This window comes from Toxotes jaculatrix, chromosome 1, assembly GCF_017976425.1.
Source record: "Toxotes jaculatrix isolate fToxJac2 chromosome 1, fToxJac2.pri, whole genome shotgun sequence".
Lineage (NCBI taxonomy): Eukaryota > Metazoa > Chordata > Actinopteri > Toxotidae > Toxotes > Toxotes jaculatrix.
The window spans coordinates 12,921,115-12,942,541 of NC_054394.1; the positions used below are offsets into that span (position 1 = coordinate 12,921,115).

At 40.1% G+C, this 21,427-nt stretch overlaps 1 protein-coding gene across 3 annotated transcripts; it reads right to left on the reverse strand.

Annotated features, from left to right (window-relative positions):
- Positions 1–667: 667 nt before the first annotated feature.
- LOC121183644 (AN1-type zinc finger protein 3-like) lies at positions 668–17,569 on the reverse strand. 3 transcript variants are annotated; one of them, XM_041040808.1, is made up of 7 exons: positions 17,218–17,569; positions 11,226–11,266; positions 10,288–10,479; positions 8,813–8,878; positions 6,897–7,118; positions 4,160–4,272; positions 668–1,044 (listed from the first exon to the last, which is right to left on the reverse strand). In XM_041040808.1, exons 1-7 carry the CDS (start codon positions 17,298–17,300, stop codon positions 700–702), a joined length of 1,062 nt encoding a protein of 353 aa, XP_040896742.1. In that variant the 5' UTR covers positions 17,301–17,569; the 3' UTR covers positions 668–699. The 3 variants fall into 3 exon arrangements, with proteins under 3 accessions (XP_040896742.1, XP_040896750.1, XP_040896757.1); XM_041040816.1 differs by lacking the exon at positions 668–1,044 and adding an exon at positions 1,759–2,097; XM_041040823.1 differs by lacking the exon at positions 668–1,044 and having other exon boundaries at positions 3,580–4,272.
- Between the last annotated feature and the right edge of the window lie 3,858 nt (positions 17,570–21,427).

Sequence of the window (21,427 nt, forward strand, 5' to 3'; positions counted from 1 at the left end):
ATATGAAAACTTTTAAATATGGTTGTATAACAGCATATGAGGTGTCTCTCACCAAAAGTTGTTGGTTATGACATAATTTAATCAGAAATTTTAACCTACATGTTGCTTTATAATTTCATGATCATAACTACAGCTGCTTTGTAACTGTAATTCTCTCCACAGAACGATCCCAAATACTAACATACAGGCCATTTTAATAAGATTATGTGAAATTCAACCAAAACAACACTGTCTTTTCCTCATACCTGTCTATACATTGTATTCATGCGTAATTGCATATTCCACAAATCTGAAGCACAACACTCCTTGCTAGAAATCTTTGATTAAAGCACGTATACCATCTCATTAAAATCTAACATAGGTTGTCTGTGTCCATTTCTGTTCATAATGAATGAGGGAGCAACATCACCAGCGCCGATGTAATTACAGACATGCTTTCATACTGACAAGCGCTCATCAGATTTAATAAGGCTAACAAGTGACTTTACCATTACACTGAGGTAACACCAGCATTGCCTGGAAAACATCCTATGACGCATTACACAGTGAAACTGATCCGGTGCTTATTTTGGACTTTGTTACCTTCCATCGGATTTAGTGTATACCTGAGATCATTCTTTCTCTATCCTCTGATTCAAAGCGGTGCCTGCTTTTTGAAGTGGGAATTAACACGTCAGCACTTTCCTCACTTGTGCTCAGTCACACTGGGGCAGTACAAACTAGTGGTTTTGAGAGTGTGTGTGTCTGAGGAGAGAAAGAAAGCGAGAGAAAGTAATAACAGTCGAGACAAGGCACACGGAGCAGCAAGGAAGACAAAACATTTAACAAGGCCTTATTCAATACAAGGGTTGGTGTAGATAAGTGATGGCAGCCAATCAAGGTGGTGAGAATGGCAGGCTTCCTTGTTTGTTGAGCTGTAAGGAGATTACTTACCACCGGCCACAACATCTTATCCCCCAAATCCCTCTCTAACACTCCGCAGCCTCCAGTAAATACAGATCTCATGCTCCTTGTTGCCACCCAATCCTGGCACTGTGCTTCATCCTGTGTGTCAGGACATAATCAAGACAATATACACAGCACAAAGGAGAGTGCAGACACTGACAACCAAAACAAAGAGAGGGCTCTAAAAACCGGATGGGTTTTAAAGATTATAAAACAAAAAAAAAACATCAAAGAAATAAAAAGCAGGAAATTAAAAGCATTAAAAAATTCCCAATTTAAGGTGCTCAAGTATTAGGAACTCAGAATTTACAGTTATATCAAACAAGTGTACATTTATCAGTCTTGGAAACCTCCTGCAATACTGCCTACATGGCAGATGACCACCAACTGAAAATGGACACACAGGGCAGCTTTAAAGAGATCTAAATGCTGTCTGTGACTCTGCAGGGCCGTTCAAACTTTCAACCACCTTGAGGGAGGAGAAACTTCTGCTACAACTAATTCACATTAAGGCACTAACTTCAAGAGTTTTGGCTCAGTTTGGGTGAAGAGGAGGGTTAGAGATTACACTCAAGCTGGCAGACGGCCAGTTTCAACGTTTGAAGATGTCTTTTGATCATGGCTACATATAGTATGTTTTCTTTTTTTTTCACAACATTAATTAGTGCAGCCCAGCCCACAAGATTCATCGCTGCCATCAGAAGCCTCTTTAGTTAAAATTCTCCATTAGTGAGCGCACATGTTCACACACACAAGCACACACGCAAACACACTCAGATTTGTTAAGTAAATGAGAGGAGCTTTATAGCAGCCCTCTGTGAGAAGTAAACAAACGTTTACATCACTATAAAAAATTGGCAGGATGTTAGGACATGGCAGAGACCCAGCAATATGCTGCAAGAAGGCTTCAACTCTTAACCAACCTCACCTCATACATGCATTTGTTAAAAATACACAATATGCAAAATATGAATATATACTCATCCCAATCCCAAATTTCCTCTTGCAGAGTGCGACGGCAGAATCAAACCAGCGTGGCAGAAAAACAAAAGAATAAAACTTCTAAACTTTTTCAAACAATCCTTCATCCTCCCATCCATCACGTCAATAAGTAAACCAGAGATGTCCACACTTTGTGTAATCCAGTTTATTCTTCCTTAGTAAAAGAAAAAAGTGGGAAAGGGGAAGCAAAAGGTAAAGCAATGGAACCAAAAAAAAGTAATAATTTTCCATATTCATCTTCCCATTTTATAACCACATCACAACCAAAAAAATCCAGCTCTACACTAAAGTGTAACTAAATCTGAAATGCAAAAAAAAGGGGTTAAATAAGGTTTTCTTTAAGATACAGAATATTCATTCATTATGCATTTTCTGTTCATACCTTCCACAGTCCACCAGGAAAACATTTTAACAATAATTATTTGCTGATTTTAACTTTCAGCACTCTGCTCATCTCAGCTCTCTCCCCTCATCTAGAGCAAAACAAGAAAGGAGGAGGAGGGGAGACAGAGAGGGTGAAATGAGGAAAAATAGAGCAATCAATACAGGGAAAGATGAGAAAAGGAAAGTCAAAGTCAGGAGGAGGAGGATGCATGTGAGCTCATAATGCTAGCAGGAAATCAAAACATGGGGCATAGGAAGGAAAAATAAGGACATTAAAGCACTGGGAAGAAGAATGAAAACCAAAGAATATGAAGTCTTGTTTCAAAGCTTGTGTCATAAATGACCTTAAACAATGTGGACAATTGAAATGAAGGCCTAAGACATTATGAAAGACCTGAACAGCCATCACAGTCCCTCGACAGGAACCTCTGAGCGATGCTCTGCCACTTTCTGCTTCAGTCCAAACTCAGAGTACAGTAACCTTTGATTTTGCCTGGTTTGTGCTCAAGGTGAACAACAGCTGAGGACATGAAACAACATAAAAGTGTAAGTGTGTGCATTAGTATTCAGATGTGAGGATGTGTAGAATGCAGATGTTACAGGTCCAGTCATAAACCATAAGCACACTTAAATGTCCATTGTGTCCTGTTAATTTAGTCTGCCTGAAGACTGTAAGTATCCAGCACACATAATCCACGTGTCGCTGAAAAAGACTATTGGCTGTGCAGAGGAAATGCCCTCATGTGTTAAGGGCCGTGGAGAATAAGGAGATAAATGTTGAGACAAAAAGAGGAAGACAGAGAAAATCCTCAACAAATGAAGTCTTGATTTATCGCATCCCTACATTAAAGACAGATCTGTGTGCAATCCCAGGACAACCAGCTCACTGTTCCCACTATCAGTGTGTGCGTTTGAGTCCAGCTCACACTGCTCACTGTCTGAATTTGGATTTACAGTGCCACCCCAGTTCCACCGTCCACAATGGCAGAAACACCTTCACAATGATCTTAAAAAAAAGGAGCAAAAGGTGGAAAAGAGAAAGATGCAGGTTGATGCGAGGAGGGGTGGAGATTGGGCTCTGATATCCTGAGGTGGATGATTAACAGGTGTTTGTGTTTCTAAAGGTTTAGGATTCAAGGTGGTGGACGGCCAGGGGGTAAGACACTGACTTAAACGGAGACTGGCTAGCTCGGTTTGCTTCACAAAGTCCATGCTTGGCGCAGCGTAGAAAGCAGCTCTGTCTGACTTTGAGGTAAAGAACACAGTCTATGAACAGCGCCAAAGCAAAAGTGTACACAAAGGGTAATCATCCCTTTCCCCTCCTCCTTGTCATTCTTTGTTGTTTTTTTTTCTTTTTTCTTTTCTTTTTGTGAGGTAAAGAGTATAGTCTTAAACTGGCTTCCAGGACAAACATTTGTATTTCCCCTTCATCCTTCATTCTCTTATTCATTCTTCACTCACACTTGTGTAGTCAGGAGCTTGCAAAAAAAATGTGAAGAAACTCTATATTTCCTTTGCTCTTTACTGTTCTTTCATTCCTGGGTACAGATTTTCAAAAAGGTATCTTAGCAGGAGGGATATGATCAAGCCAACGGAAGCTGAAAACAACCGGGATATGGGTAACAGTGGGATTTAAAAAGAGCGAGCATAATTTAAAAGAAAAAAGAGGAGGTTTGTATCCAAAAAACCTGCAGAAATCTTGAAAAACAAAATGAGATGAAAAAAAGAAAAAAAGAAAAATCAAATCCCTGTTAGTGCTAAGACACCATCTGATCACCGAGATGCTTCAGGAGCACTCCTCCCCGATACGCTGGCAAGAGCGACCCACCTTTCGGTCGAGCTTGACCATCTTTAGGACAGCCTCCTGACGGCCGCGGCCCAGGTGGTCAAACAGACACTCATGTTGCTCTGGGAGCCGATGGAGCATACAGAAGACATAACCTGGAGGGTGGGTGAGAGCAAGAGAGGGAGAGTGAAGCGAATGTACAAATATTATATGAACGGTACAATTAAGCATCTTTACATGCACGACAATCACTTGAATATTTCTGAAACCACTACAATGTGTACAAAACTTTATAGAAAATGAGTGTTATATTTCCAATATACATATATTGGAAATACTGTGTGTGCTAATAGCATGCATGCCACTATAGGTTAATGAACCTCTCCTTAAATATACAAGTCTTGGCTGAGGGCAGATAACATGCATTGCCTTTACATGCCTTTGTGAAACGTCTTGTTAACAGAGAAGACATTCTAGTTGATGGCTTCCTCTTTTTACTCCATTCAACAAAGGCAGGCAGGAAACCCTCATCTCTCTCATTGACTCTGTCTCTACTGTAGCACTCTCAACAAAAGGCCCTGCCACTGTAGGAGGCTCGTTAAGCTCAGAGAAGCTCGTTAGCTCTCATCGTCTTAAATTCATTCATTAATACACATAATAACACTGCTGGCATTCAATGAGTGGTGATTAAAAGCCCAGTTTGACAGCTGGTTGCTATGCAATTAAAACCAATGCGATTACAGTGCACACAAAGGGGGTGGAAAGAAGAAAGTTGTGTAACATTTGAGTCTATTAAAGGGATGGGCTGATAGACACTGACCAAAGTGTGTGTGTGTGTTGGGGTGGTGGGGGTACTAAAAGAAAACACAGAAAACCGTCTCAATCCCATAGTACAGATGTAAAGTGCTCATACTCAGGGCTGATATGCAAAATATATTATTCTATGTACAATAGCCAACACATATCACTCTGTTTTAAAGGCAAAACAAATATAGACAATGATTTCCCTCAAGCCGTTCATTTGTCAAATAATTTAGGCGCCTGAAAATAATTTGTGTGCATTACCACAGACTTCCATGTCACCATTTGTTCTCAATTTAACAGCACCCACTGATGATAAGCCAGATATTTAGGAGTCTAGTTAGGAAAGTGTTTTCGAAGTTGTGGTTAACAGACCATGATCATTTCCCCACTAGGAACCCCAAATCATCCATTTTCCACCAAGCTCACATCTGATGTTTTGTAACTTAACAGTGCATCGAGTTGAGTTTTGAAATATCAATGAGCTGGGAGGAAATTTAGAGGGTGAAAAATGCTTTGGGGTAATATAATGAAATCCATTTTTGTACAGTAAGTTTCAAGTTTTCAAAGTTTTTTTATTGTGTAAATTCAAAGGGGTCTGAAATATTTATTCTACCTAAAGGTAGAAATGAAGAAAAGCCATTTGAGAAGAGTAAGGACGAGCTGAGAAATGCACATGCACACACTGTACAGAAACACTTCAAACATAACCAGTTATTGCACTAAGAGGGTTAGGGTTAACATTAATTAATAGGCTGATTATTTAAGTGTTTTTCACCATTGTTGGCAAGGACAAATGGATTGCAGCCATTATGTGATTTTAATGTGCCATATGACTGCGTGATTATTGACTCAGATTCAGACTAACACAGCCTATTTTCCATACTTGAAACAAACCAAAATTACAGCATGCAAGTTTATATATTAAGGACATTTCTAATAGGTTACTCGTTCAAGGAAAAGGTGGAAAAGGTATGGTAGACGTTCTCAAATCAGAAACTTCAGGAACATTGCTCGTAAAGTGAAAGACCAGGGATATGGTGCTTCTGTTGGGTCTCCACCTCAGACGAGAGCTTGTATGATTTAATTAGCCTTTTAAGTTCCAGTGCTTTTAGTCTGTGTCATACTCACACCTTGTAAGATGAATATTATAGCCACTGTGCAAAAGCAAAAGTGTGTGACAACATTGGATCTTTTCTTCCCCATTTACAATCTGAAAAGTGTTTGTGCTTTCAGCTCATTATCAGACCTTCTTGGCTTACATTCTGCAGAACCATTAGCAAAGTAATCTGCAATTACTGCAATAGTCAGAAATCACTGTAATTGCCACCATTTCCCCTTCAGTCTGTAAAAAGCATGTTTTCATAGTAAGCACTGGACTATTAAGGATGGATGGCCTATGCATTAAGCAGTGCCTGGTGGGAGGAAAAAAGAAGGCAAGTCAATTTCCAATTTAGAAATTAGTTTGTGGGTTTAAGCAGATGGTCTTTAAGCAGTGAAGAGCTGTGACTTTTTAAGTACTTTAATTTGTATGCAAACAAGTTGATTAGCAACCCAAGTATTGGTTTAAACTGCATTAGTGTTTGTGGTAATTGGCTTATGTTTTATGTGCAATGTGAAACATTCAGGCTTTCTGTAATGGTCCCCCAAGGCTAGCAAAAGCACCCTGGTCATCGACATTTCTGTCAACAACAACACAAATACATGCACAGGTAGCAGATGTATTTAACTGCACTGGACGTAAAATTCCTAAAACTATGACCAAGGTAACTAACATTTATTTATGAGGCCAATAATGACCACGGCAAAAAGTCATTTATTACTTCATGCACATGCTAGGCACAAAACTGAGGCCGTCAATACTTCATGTGTATGCTGTGGTGTGCGAGTGGGCCTATGCATGTATTAGCACGTGTCTTCATTGATCACACTGTGTGTTCTAATGTATGTTTGTGTATACACAGTTGTATCATCGTACCACAGCGACAGGAACCCAGCTCTTGTTGTACCAGCTCCAGTTTGGTTTGGCAGCGATGGCAACGTTTGCGGCTCCGCTGTTTAGAGCCACTGCGAGACGAGGATGATGATGATGATGATGCTGCAGACAAAGATGACGACGATGATGAAGACTCCTCACTCTCTGGCACCACACCCACTCTTGCTCGCTTCTCGGGTGAAACATCGCTTTCTGACTCCGAGGCTGGAGACGAATACAAGCACACGCACACAAAAATAAAGAGGAAAAAAGGCTATTAGATACAATTTCTGCTACAAAGTGTAGTTAATCATAACTAAAAGTCTGGACCTTGTCAAACCAGCTTTCAGAAGTGTTCTGTTGTCAAAAGAAACAAAAGTATGTGAAGGTTACTCTGCTAGAAATGGTTTTAAATAATTAGTCTACCAATATACTTGTAGCCAAAACCTGCTTCACCTTTTGTTTCCTCTCTTCCCACACGATAATCCAAAAAATATTCACCTCTTGTTTGTCCAGGATTTAAGATTAAAATTTCAAGAGAAAACTTCTCGATTAGGCTCCCTAATAACCATCATTTCATAAATAAAGATATCATCTCTGATTTCATGAGCTCTTTTAACTGCAAGAGAACAGGTGATGGCACACTGGGACAAAAAACCCTTTGTGTGTTAAATAAAAATTTGCTTTGGAGATTAATGGATTTCCTGCATTAGATAACATTCAACCTACCACCTGAGACAGGAAGAGCATGTTGCGAGTTTCCAGTGGTCGGCTGGAATTTCAACTCAGCTTTTCTCATCAATCCTGCAGACTTTTTCCCGGGCCCCGGCCGAATGCAGATCAGCACTCAATAAATCTCTGAGAACTAGGCCAAGCTGAGCAGCTAGATCCCCCTAGCCTGTCCCATCGATCCCTATGTGTGTGTGAGTATGCGCGTCTGTACATGTGCAAGTGCATGTTATGAAAAAAAAATGTTTTCCTCCTCATGTGCTTTTTGTTATCCAGGTAAATCTCTGCTGCCAATTTAGAGTAACTGGAACATCAAATTTAGCTGTGAGTCAACAACTGGGAAGTTTTTTTTTTTGTTCTAAAAAAGAAAAACTTCTGACATTTGAAGCCAAAACATTTCTATTATAAACTGATAGAATACAGCTTCGATTTAAGAGGGTAATAGGTAGCACAAAAGCCAAAGACTATATGAAGTAAAACATCAATTCAGCCTCAGAAAAAAAGGTTAAAATGATGCTGTGTGTGCATTTGTCACATGATCCTGCTGCATCAGGCAAGGGATCAACACGTTCGTACGCCGTTGCTGAGCCTTGCCTACTCTGCACTTGTCTTAAGTCATGTGTGCGTGTTCACGTGTGTGAGTGCAGTTGTACGTTGTGTCACCTAAGGGTGAAAACACAAGAAAGGGAACTCCATACTAGAAGAGAGTCTGCAGTGTTTTTCAGACCTGCACCTCATTCGGCTTATTCCAATAAACGCTGATGATAATGCTACAGCCAGTCTGCATGTTTCAGCTCTGTCAGATTTGTATCATTGTGACATGTTTTCTGAGTCTATTTCTTACGTAGACAGAATTAAACATAACCCCTTCCCGCCGTGATGTGACAGTGCTTAACCACTGAGCTCCCTTCTATGTGACCTTGACAATAGATTATTGTTCTGTGTAACTGCTGCATTTATATACATATAAACATAACCACCATTCACTCTACTAACCGCTTTATTGGCTTTACATTTGCACCTTCCTGCAGTCATGCTCTACTGCATCCCCAACATCCTTCCCTCTGCTGTTTGCCCCTGGAAGAACAATTAACCTGGCCATTTTGGATCAATTCAGTGCCGTGGATGTTACTGAGTTGCACAGTGCAAAACACAATAATGGGCATTTTAGTGGTAGAACTGAGGCATACCTGACTCAAAGGAGCGTTTTGTGGGAGTGGAGAGTGAACCGAAGACAGTGTCTGTGCTGGATACTTCTGAAAGAGAGATACAGTGAGCAAAAGGGAGGGAAAGAGTGAGAAAACGAGGAAGGAAAATGGAAGAAAAGAGAGGACATAAGGGTGTTAGTTTCCTCCTTTTAAAACTCTATTGTGATTCTTGTCTTAGGTGTGTAAAACAAAATTAAATGTCTCTTATTAAGATTTAGAACAGACCAATAAATAAAACCTAAAATGCAGACATCTACACTTAGATAATCATGCATTCCCAGATAATATAAAAATGTAGAGCACAAATATAGAAGCAAAACAACCGTGTAAAAAAACTGGCAAACTCCAACTGACTGACAGATTAGGTTGTGTGTTAGAAACAAGTTCATAAACACAGGTTATCCTGACAGGCACGTAGTTTATAACTGTAAAAGCCTAAAGACAGAAGCTATTGGACAATTTGCCGCTGGTTGCCTGGATACCGCGTTTTCCACATGGTAGCAGAATGAAAAGACCGTGACTGGGGTGTGTGGAATCCTTTATTATACTATGTGCTCTTTTTTTTTTTTCCCCTCACAGCAACTATGACAGATATCTGTGACAGTGAGACAGCAGCATGCACGTGTGCAGACTGAAGCCAGCTAAGAGACAGCTGAGTGTGAGTGAAAGAAAAAAAGATTATCGTTATACCAAATACATGTAACATGCCACAATATTCTAGCATCAGTCTCAAAGTACAGCTGAGGCTTCAGCATTTTAACTTGTTGATGGTGAGTGAGTGTGCCAGTTTGTGGGTGACATACAGGCCAGTTCCATGAGAAGCTCCGTATCCAAAAATCTGCAATAATCAAGTACTTGTGTATATTACTAAAAAAGCTCCCGCTGTAGTGGAGAACCAAGTTAGTGTGGGCCAAATTTTTTTCACAAGCTCTACACATCCATTTGGAAGCCACTTTATTGTCCTGTCCTGCATCGGCCTCCGCAAATAACCTTGTCACTATATAGTGATGACGGATGCCCTGGCAATTGTAGGTGTCCTCCTAAAACCTTCACTTCTGAATAGATACCCTTTCCTATCATTCTCTCTATCTGTGCCATGAAGACAAATATAGCCAGGGCAGGGGCACTGCAGCTGCTGCTGCCGCTGCTGCTGCTACTTCAGTTGGCAGAAAGTAGCAGTAGTCTTCTACAGAAAGATACCCTGGACTAAAGGCTACAATATTCTGGTTGTGACCATATTGCATAGCCTTCCAATTCTACACTTCATGCAGTTCTGGCATTTTAGAGTTGGGATTTTCCACTATTCAGGTTCAAAGAAAAAAGGAGCAAAAATGGATCTTTCAAAGAACTATGGTCACTAGTCACTTATCTGAAACAATAAAGAGGTTTTTGCCCTACACCATCTAAGCTGAAAAACCTGATAAGATAAACTTCTCACTAATTAACTGCTGTCTTACCGTCCTGAGCAGGTAGAGATGTCACTCCAGTCTCCCCTGGTGAAGGGTCCTCTGATGCATTAGGCACCGACATCAGGGACTGACTAATGCTGCTGTTCGTTTCATTACAGAAGATGTCTGCTTGGCTGCTGCTGCTGGAGCTTGAGGAGGCCTTTGGGGCACAATCATTGTCTGGCTGTTTCTTCTGAATGTCTAAGGAAAAATAGTGAGACACCTGTGTGTGCACATTTGAATGCATCTATCTGTTGGAGTAGGGAGTGGTGGTTATGTTGGGCAGTAGGCCAAACAATTGCGTCATAGACAGAACTTAGGTGCATCTTTGGATGATGCTCAATTTCACACAGACTGTGGTTCACTGACACAGCACTGCTGCCTTCTTATGTATATAGACAGAGTCTCCTACTTTTACTTTGGGCACTGATTTTGTCAGAGGATAAACTAAAGCCTGAGAGAGAAGGGACAAAATATTCTGATGAGACTTGAGCAAAAATCCCAGACTTGAAGGTGTCTAAAGGGTAGTGAATTAGAAAGGAAACATCCCTCACCTTATTGGTGAAAAGAAACATCAAAAATAGCAACTGACTCATGGCTGTCCAGCAAATTCAAAGAAAACTGTTTGTCAAATTCACGTTGGATAGAGGCAACACATGCAAGCTACTGCTCAGAAAGTGATAAAATGCAGTTTGAAAACTATGAACTATTAAACTATATAACTAAAAATCTGTACAGTAAACAGAGTCAGGGGTGAGTTATCATAACACTACCCCTGGGCTTCTTTCTCAGACTTTCTTCTCCACTTTTAATAACTTCAAGGCCTCTGCAGAACAGCTACAGCAGTTGAGACAGTTTTTAATCTCCCCAACTCCCCGACTCATGCCAGCTAATGTTAGATACAAAATCAGCCAACCCTACAAACACACAGCAGAAGAAGAACTTACCTGCAAAACACTTTGAGCAAAGATTCATAGTTTTGCTGGACCTGATGGGAAGAGCAGAAAGAAAGCAAATGTGTTAATCAAACACAGAAGTCAAAAAATGCAGAATAAGGTTCAAGAAAAAAAAAAAAGAAACACGCAAGTGCCTTTTGCTGGTGGGAATCCACACAGCAAGAGTAAAAACAGGTTTCCATGACCCCAAGTAAAGTCTCAGGCTGAGACTTTATTTTGCATTTGGGATCGTGGGAAAGAAAAATTCACGATAAGGAGTGTGATCCCAGCTGCAGTATTAAATAATTCACAGAATTCAAACTTGTCATGCTATAAGTCTGTCAAGGCTTAAGCAGCAGACTAGCTAGGAGGGTGCATCAAGTGAGGTGTGACTTTTTTTGTTTTAGATGATTTTTTGTGCGTCTTACAACCATTGCAGGCATATTAAATACAGAAAAGAAGAAATTTATTTCATGAATTAAATGTGTTTGATTCACACTGTCATCCAACTGTCCCAGTTTTAGACAGTAAACAATCATAACATTACAACTTGATAAGTCAGTGGTACGTCAGACTTGTATTTCTATGTGTTTGGAGTCCAAAACTCCAAAGACTGTTGGCAGAATATGTTTTGACTCTTTCTGCCCCCCTGTGGTCAAAAATGGCTAAAAGTAGCTTTAAAACGAGCTCAGTGGAAATAAAAATGTCAATATGGAAGAACAAGTTGACATTGTTATGCTGGAAACAGTTGATTTCCATCACAAACGTGAAGGCTCCTCGCCTGTATGTAGGCAATGTGCACGGCTGACATGACAACCGTACAACTGGTGTGTTGAAAGTGTGCAAGAGTCACAAAAGGAGAAAATTACAAACCTCATGACCATGCTTTCTCTCTTTACCCATTGCAAAAGCTTTTATTAACTGAACCATTTCTTGTATTTCAATGGAAAATTCTTACTGTTTCCAGAACTTTCCCATTCCTAATGATGGATAAAGATCTTTTTGATATGAAATAGCTGTCATTAAGGAGTTGATTACTGACTGATTTCACTCGCCGATTTTAGTGGCACAGCTCTTTTACAACAGATGGCTCTGGCTTTCCTCTGAGAGGGCTCCTCTCATTTCCTCTCCAGCCCTTGTCCTTACCGTCTGCGCACTGAGCGTGACGGTCACTGCTATCAGTCACATTCTATTTATTTTGGGCGCTTCGTTGCACACCTTTGTCCTCATTTCTAAATGTAGGGTCAGCTGCAGTCAACCTGAGGGCTGTCTGTCAGTCTGCTGGTGTGTGGTCCAGCGTATAAAAGAGAACGGAGGAAGCGAGAAGGAGGAGAAATTTCATCATGAGACGCAGCCAGGGAGGAAGCCGATACTGGATAAACAACAAGTCATATCCTGTCAACCTTTCAAATCAGAGGTAATCAAATCACAGATTAATTAAGGAACTAAAAGGGGTGAGAAAGGGTGAGAAAAAAACATGCAGGACAGAAACGACGGCAGTGCAGTTTCAACAGTGCTCACAATCAGTCTATTTCATAGCTGACCCACTGCTGTTAACTAATGAGAATACCTGATTGGAAAAGACAGGAAGAAGAGCTCTGTCGCCCTGGTAATTCAGTTTGAGTGATACAAAGGAGCAAAGGTTTGGATGGGCAATAAATGTTTGGAGGGAACCAAGTTCTATGAAACACAAATGACACGAGCAGTAAAAGAAAAAACAACTTCATAAAAACAGATACAAGTCTGTTAATGGAGTAGTCACAGACTTTATTAGACAATGGTTTATCTATTGGGGATTGAAAAAAGTGACAGAGACTGAGTTTTACACTACAGGGGGAGGAGAGATTATACTCTGCAGATGTTCAGTAGTCTGTGCTCCTTGTGGGCCCTTCAATAGCAACTGTAAGAGCATCACCAGCTTGCTAATCCTCCAAGAATTCAAAATAGCTACTTCTCAAAAACCAATATAGTCTATTATTAATTGAATAAATGAAGGCCATCCTAAAGAATATGGAAATTTCAATCTGTAAAGAAAAACACCTGAAAAGAACACTGGCCTGAACTGTTTTACAACAACTGGCTTATTGAGCTCATTTCATAATAGGAAATGGAGCATTAATGTTACAACTTGTACAGCCGTGCAGTTGCCAGGAGATCCACTTACAGACAACTGTAAGTGGATCAGGAAGTCTCCTTCACAAAGCAAGATAAGTTATGTAGCGAACTACCTTTGGGGCTTAACAGTGTCTTTCTGGTCTATCGTTGTGCTATTTTTATAACAGTCCATTGTAGTGTGGAACCAGACAATGAGCCCTCCGTTGTGCCTTTTGCAGAGTGAAAAAAGGTTAGGGTTAGGGTAACTGTAACTACAGAGGCATGAAGAGTGCAGACTTAAAGTAATCTCTAAGGTCTTGAATTGCAATAACTGTGAACTAAAAGTATTTTATTCCCTTCTGCAATGCTACCTCTGCCAGTCAAACATTCAATTCTTCGATTGATCTAACAATTTTTTATTATGAAAGGCAATGTAGGGCTTATAAATAAACTAATTAAAGAATCAATTACTCAACTAATGCAGCAATTCTCTCCAACTCTGGCAACAAGAATCATCATTACAAGTATGCTATGCATCTTTTGTGCTAACATCATTATAGTAGGTTGGTAGCAGTTTACCTCACAGTCTACTTAAAACAGGAAATATACTCCTCAATAAAAAGCACATTTTAGCCATGTATTTTCAACATAATGCACAGGGGTGAGCACGGGTCTCAACAGCACAGGTAAGGTCTCCTTTAATTAACTGACAACGATGATGACAATATCTATATATACCATGAGACGATGTGTCAGCTGGCACAGATTTTGCTACGCTGTTACTACTGCGGTAACTATCCCTTTAAGGCCCCTAAATGCATTAAGCCATTGCCAGCAATGTTATACTATAAATCACTGAAAAAGACTACTTTCTGGCAAATTGGATTTATATTACCTTCATTTCAGGTTTTTAAAATCCTCTGAATTACCCAGAGACAGTCCCTTCTATCTGGTTAGTTTATATGTGATCTCTTTTTAGACCAAATTTCCAGAAAACTCTGCATATCACAACACAGCATATACTGCTGCAACATGTACCAGAACAGAAAGTTCTACTTAAGATAAAGTCACATTTGAACCTTTAAAGTACACGTTATGTTAAAGGAGTCCTCCACTAAACACCTATTTCAGTTTCAAAACATAGCAGCTAACCACAGTACCAACAAACAAACTGTACTTAGCCATGTATTTTTTCTTTTTTTTTCCAGTTTGTTTTTTACGCAAATAAAGAGTGTGTGGACACAACTGCGATACAGGACTATGTTCAACTTGCTGAGAGAGTCCCAGTCAAACTGCACTCGACAGCCTTGACAAGGACTTGCACAGACACATGCACGCAACTGAGACCAACACAAACAATCCACACAGGGAGGAGGAATGTAACATTGAATGTAACATTCAAACACAACTGATAACATGAAACCTGCACTAGAAAACTTTAAACAAATAAGCTCAGATATGTTAACTAAGATGCTGAGAAAACAGAAATCTTGATTGAATGTGACGAGGACAAAAAATGCAACAAAAACATGTTTGTGATCACTAAGCCCAGCTGTAGTTCAGGTTTATCCTTTCTGCAACTAAACATCAATGAGGCTGAAAGACACCTTCCTGGTCCTATGCTGAGAAAAAGTGAATAAAAGGAGTGAGTAAACCTTTACTTTCTCCCTTATTTATTTGCCTCCCCAGTCAAAGATCACTTAGAGACAATCAAACTTGCTGCTCTCATGAGAACATAAAAAGCATTCATTTTAATTTGACATCACTTACTAAATGTCACATGCAGTTATAGTTTATGAACCACAGAGCAGCAGTCACAACCACTCATGGTGCACCTGCATCTGTCTCTTGACATCATCATGCTAAAACATTTGCAGCATTTAAATAACTTACAGGTGATTCCTACCAACTCCTATTTTTTCCATTTTCCAATTCTACTGACATAATTTAAATCCATCTGTCCTGTGGGTGATCCAAAGACCCCCACACATTTCCAGTAAGGCCTGTCAATGGAAGAGTCTAACTCAGGAGTGGATTTCTAAACCAAATCCATCTAAACCAACGAGACCTATCCCATTTCGAAGACCCCTCAAAATGCAGCTTAAATTTCAGCTTTCTTTTGCACATATTTGCGGGGTACCATCAATGCATCCTGTGCTCCTGAGAGGGCATCCTCAATATCCCACACTCTACCGTGTTCTGGTCAGTTGTGTCATGAGGCATTGAACCCTTGTCAACCAACAAAGTCAGGATATATCACATGAATGCAACAGATTTATTAAGAATTTGTGTTCAGGTGCTCAGTTATTTCCTGGTAAACGTATCATCTTGTAAGGAGTAATCAACTAATCGATTAATCAAAAGATCGTTGCTGTTCCACTCTGGAGAATGCACCCCAAGAGGATGGGTCCTTTGAAGGATCCAGAACCTGAACCTGGCAGAAATAGGCTGATGTTACAGTGAGTACAGTAGTGAGAGGACATAAAGTAATCAGTGTCCATGTCCAGTTGTGACATTCTGTATAAAATGGGCCTGGGAATTGTGGACTTGCTCAAAAGAGTTGCAAAATTTGGGGCAAAACCACACTGCATTGTACTAGTCTGTTACAAATGTGAAGGACATCTAATGCAGAAAATGAACTAACTTAGGGAGTAATCTTGGAACATTAAGGTCTTAATTTTGATACTGTAACAAGATGCAATGATGCCATAATTTTGATACAGGCTTCTCTTTGTTTATAAACCTGGTGAACTTTAGTCTACCCTTTAGTACTGAGATCTGGTGTCTGACATCACAAGAGTTTTGGTTTTACATCATTTTTATTCTTATATAACCAGTCAGTGGGTAAACTGTCACCTCTAAACAGACCACTTCTGAAAATACACAAATAGTGAATGTACTACTTATGTTGTACTAAGGCAGCTCTGATTGCTTAGATGAATAATAATGTCGGGGAAAACATACACGTTCTTATGGCCTAGCTGGGTGCCACAGTGCTTTCACTGCTTTACAACTAAGTTGACTATTGAAGAATACAGTGCTGGCCTGCAAGAAATATAATTAACTAAAGTCCAACCCATCAACAATGTTATGTGTTTAACAAACAGTGCATCAAGCTCTAAAGTAGGACCTTTGTGCAAAATGTGGCTCATGATAACCTTAAAGCTTGCCCACCACATGCAACAGTAAGCATATCCAATATTATACTAAATTTATTAACTTTTTTAAATATTTCTACATATTACTTTTAAGTGCCATTTTAAATAAGGATAACTTTTGCCACTGTGATATATGGGTATGTAAGACTTTAATTAACCTCTGTCAATAAAAGTAAACAAGTAGCAGACTGATATAGCATTGCTTGGTTTCACAAACACCTGAACAACACGTTAAATCATGTGAAGTCCATGTTAATAAGTATCTTGGGTTTACACCACTTTGCTTTCCACTTGTCAAACACAACATGTACACAAGGATTAATGTGCTTAGGAGACCTTAAACAAACTCACTGTGTCAATGTGTTGGTATGATAGCACATATTCAACCTGTTAGCCAAACTGAACTGGCAAAAACCATCAGTTCCACCCGTGGTGTCTCGAACCAGCTGCTTCATTTGTGAACACAGTGCTTTAACTAGCCGGTTTCTATTAGCATTGTCACACCTGCCACATTACCTGGAGGGCTTATCCCACACCCTTACCCTGCTCTCTTCCTCCGCAGGGAGAAGGTTACCGAGGCCAGCTGGTGTTAGCTAGCAGCTAATGCTACAAAACAATGGGGAGGGGGGTAATAAGAAAAGCAGCTCATCCCTGTTTGAGCTGCTAAAGCTAATGGCTAGCGGTTGTGCTAGTTGTCGGCAGAGAAAGAAAGCATTTTGAAAGCAAGACATTTGAGAGGTATTTCGCCTTACCCCCAGAATCCACACGGGCAGCGCGGGGGTATAACGTTAACGTTACTCGGTGGCTTGCTGCCCTCGCTCCCCGTGTCCCCCATGTCGGTCTTCCGTGTGAGCCTCTCCGCGTAGCAGGTGAATCCGGGGATGGAGTGTGGGCCTCGTATTTGCGTTTAGATCCCCTTGGCTTTGACAAGTACAGAGTTAATACCCCGGTCAGATTATCCTTCAGACTTTCACCAGACGAGGAACGACTCTGCCGACACGAGCGGCCACTGACTCCCTAAAATTAAAGCAGTTTGAATCGACGTTAAGACATTAGAGCCGTCAGAGCCAGAAAACGAACAGAGCCACCGGGGATTCCTGGGCCGATCAGCTGGAGTGAGGGACAAACCACTGCCAGAGAGGGGAGGCGTGTGTGGGACCGGACAGCCAAAAGTTAAACTAACGTGTTTGTGCTGGACAGAAAGTGATTTTTAAAAACGACAAATGTAATACTTCTAAGCATTGCACATGCTAAAATGGTACTGGAATTCAGGAAGCGTATTCGTTTTAGAGATTTGATTTTGAGTTAACATGGTACGATCTACACAAAACTATCTTCCTACAACTAGAGAGCCCACAACATCGGTCGTTTACAGTATAGTTAGTTTGGTTTGTAGGCGTATTTTAAGTAGAAGAGTGACTTTTGTGTATTTCCACAGGAATCTGCCTTTACCAAACTACACCGACATTTGAGATATAATGATATACCACCTTTATCACTGTGGGTCTTTGGAAAAACATGTTTTTCTGCGCCCTAAAAGCAAAGTTATGGTTAAAAAAATTGCTCCTCCGTGTGGTGTTTTATGTGTGTTGTTTGATGGAATTTAACTAGCAACAGGTGGGCAACAGTTTGAAAGCTATCAAACTGTTAAAACAAACAAACAACAAAAACGTCATTGTAATAGACTTTTGTCACTGGATCATATTTTGTTGTTTAGTAGTAGGGAATACACAAGTGTAAATAATAAAATGAACCATGGCTGAATTCTGTTTAGCTGCCTCAGTGTCAGGGTCTTGGTATTGTGCATGTTGGCTCACACTGTCACACTGTTATGACATATTCACAATTGGATAGAATTTACAAAGTAAACTCAGGGCCTGGATATTTTTTGTAAATAAGAGAGTTTAGTGTTTTAGTATTTGATTTTTAATAATTAAATAAAATAAAAACCTCTAAACAAAACATGTTTTTACTTTGTCATTATGGGGGATTGAGTGTATATTGGTGGACAAAAATTACATTCTTATCTGTTTAAAATTAAATCTACAATATAATAAAGTGTGCAAAAAGTGAAGGGGTAGGATGGTTTCTGCCAGCGTATATGAAATGCAGCCTTCACACACACATTGTAAGTGATAACTCTAAATATCTGCAGTGTGAGAAAGATTCAAGACTTCACGTTCAAGTGGTATGAAAGAACTACATGTATACCTTCATGAAAGGCTACCTTTGCAAGTCATTTGTTGCATGCTGTTTTCACCCTACATTGATTGGTGCCATGACCTGAAGTTTAAAAGACTACTGAACCAGTTTTTATTCTCTTTGGCTTTAGGATGAAAGTGTCAGTCAGTAGGTCAGACTGTCCTCCAGTCTGTTTGTCCAACACTTTACAACACTCCACCATATAATAACCTTACAACTCTTGGATGACTTTGAAATGTGGCTATTGATCCACTGATCTAAATGGGATGAAGTCCAGCCAGTACAGGTGACTGCTGACATTTCATCCAGCACCAACACCACCAGATCAAGATTTCCACTTGTTCAACACACTTCATGACAGGATATAGCTAAAAGTAATGATCAAATTCTTCTCAGCATCAGTTGCGCTTTGAGATCAATGCTACCAGCTGGCTAACATGTAAAATGTTACATTCTCAATATCAATACTCAGCAACCAATAGGCCTTTCTCATTTTGACTCATCAAGCAGAGGAATAACCAATACAACCACTTCTGGCTGTGTTCAGTTCAGGTACATAGTTCCAGGGCATTACACATGCTGGCTCATTGACACAGCTTACTAGCACAACTCAATATAACAGAGGCATTAAAATTCCTGCTGTTAGTTGTTATCATGCATGTTAACTACAGGCCTTTTGATCTGCACGCTTATGTTAGCACATTATCAACAGTCCAACAGCTTGTGATATTATGTTTTTTTTTTTTTTTTTTATAGATCATTGGAAGAAAGAGGCTTGTTTTATTATTTTGTGCACTCTTTACAATCAGTCAATATCTCCCACCCACCTCTGAAGTATTTATTACAATTTACTTCACTTTTGAAGTGAAAATGTGAACTGGTTCTATCTCTATCAAACATTGCCTCTTGCATGCATATCTGTCCCAAAACTGAACATGCCAACAAGGTGTGTGTTGGAGGAAGAAACAAGGACTCTTTTGTCTTGTGTATCTCTACATAAATTATATCATTAACAGCATACAATCTTGCTGATTTTGAATTGTAGCAGTTTAGGTATTAATCAAAAAAGCTGATAAAAGTCAACACATTTTGGCTGCTATAAAGCTAACCCAACCCCAAGGAAAAAGTTATCTTGTGAGATGAATCACAATCCAAACTTTACTCCACTGAACTGGCCAGCAGTTTGTTTAGAAACCCAAGATTTAGTATTTTGCTGATATCACAAATGATCACAGCCTTAGATGTCTGGTCTGCAGCTTGGGAATCGGGTTGTTTCATGTTCCCACAAATATTGACAGCGCTGTCTACGACAACAGAAATAGCATCAATGAATTCTGTTTTTCACCTCAAAATGACTTTCAGAAGAATTCAGCACTTTACTTCAGAGCCAGGAGGTTTGGATTCCCCTCAGCAAGAACTGCCAAGAAGTAGCTTTTCTCTGCAGGGAAGGACAAGTGGGCCCTGGGTGGAATGAAGATAGATAGCTGATAGTTCATTAGCTAGTTAGGAACAGGGAGGGCTATACCACAGAGGATTGCAGAAGCTCTTTTTTCAGTGTTGCTAAGAGCCCAGGTTCCAGTGCAGGACCAAACAATGCTAGCAAAGCCTTAGTTGATATTTGCTACTCAGACTCAATCAAAGCAAACTTTTAGTCTTTTCTTTGTTGACATTCTGCCGCCTTAAGACATTTCTATTTCCAATGGGATATATTGTTTCAAATAAACAAATAACAATGGTAATTCAGTGTAGCAAACACAGCCATGGCAAGCCCCATTTTTGGCCCCGCAGTGGAAAAGTGGTTGTTGCTTCTCTCCCCACAGCCTGAGTCCAGCCTCGGGCTTGGTCGTCCTCTAGAGATTTGCTGAACACCACTTCAAAGACAGACCCCCTCTCCTTATATACCGTATAACCCCCCCCCCCCCCCCCCCCCGCAATAAACACAAGAACTTAAGGAATTAATTAGACACTGGATCAAACATGGGTTAGTAAATTCAGCTCACTGAAGATACCAGGAATAGTGTAATCACATGTTGAGCTCTATATCCTCTTGTCATGTGGGTTATCTTTGAAATGTACGTAGAAGCCTGTATTTCATATCAGATCCGGCATGACAGCTTACACTGGCTGTATCTTGACCCCTCTCTTAGTCACTGAGGGATATGGGGATAGCGATATTTTGCAGGCTTTGCTCCTCACATCGGGGGACAGCACCACAGCCCTGTAAAGAAATGCAAAGATCATTTTCCTTGATACAGCAATGCTCCTTGAAGGCTCGTTCTTTAAAGAGAGTTCCTGCCACGAGGGCAGTTCCCAAATTCATTTTCCCATGGCTCACGTCAAAGAAGCAGAGGTTCTGACAATCTGTGAAACGTCACATAATCGTGTTTATGTTATAGGTGAAAAGGTGGAGTAGTTTTATAGTACCTTCCATTTATGTTTGGGGTGATTCACTATGGTCTAATCAATATCCAAGATGTTACCTCTCCATCCTGCAGTCTCACAGCCCTTGCGTTGCCAGCATAATCACAGCCTGTACAGCACATGCTGATTACCAGGGATGGAGAGACTACTGGAGAATAGTACTCAAGTAAAAGTAATGTTACATGAAATAATTTTTACTGAAGTAGCAGTAAAATTACTGGTGTAAAAATGTACTCAGATAAAAGTACAAATTAAATCACTCAAAATGTACTCTAAGTAAACCCTGCTGCACAATATTTAAAAATATTTTTAAAAGGGAGTCGGGGTAAAAAGATTTTA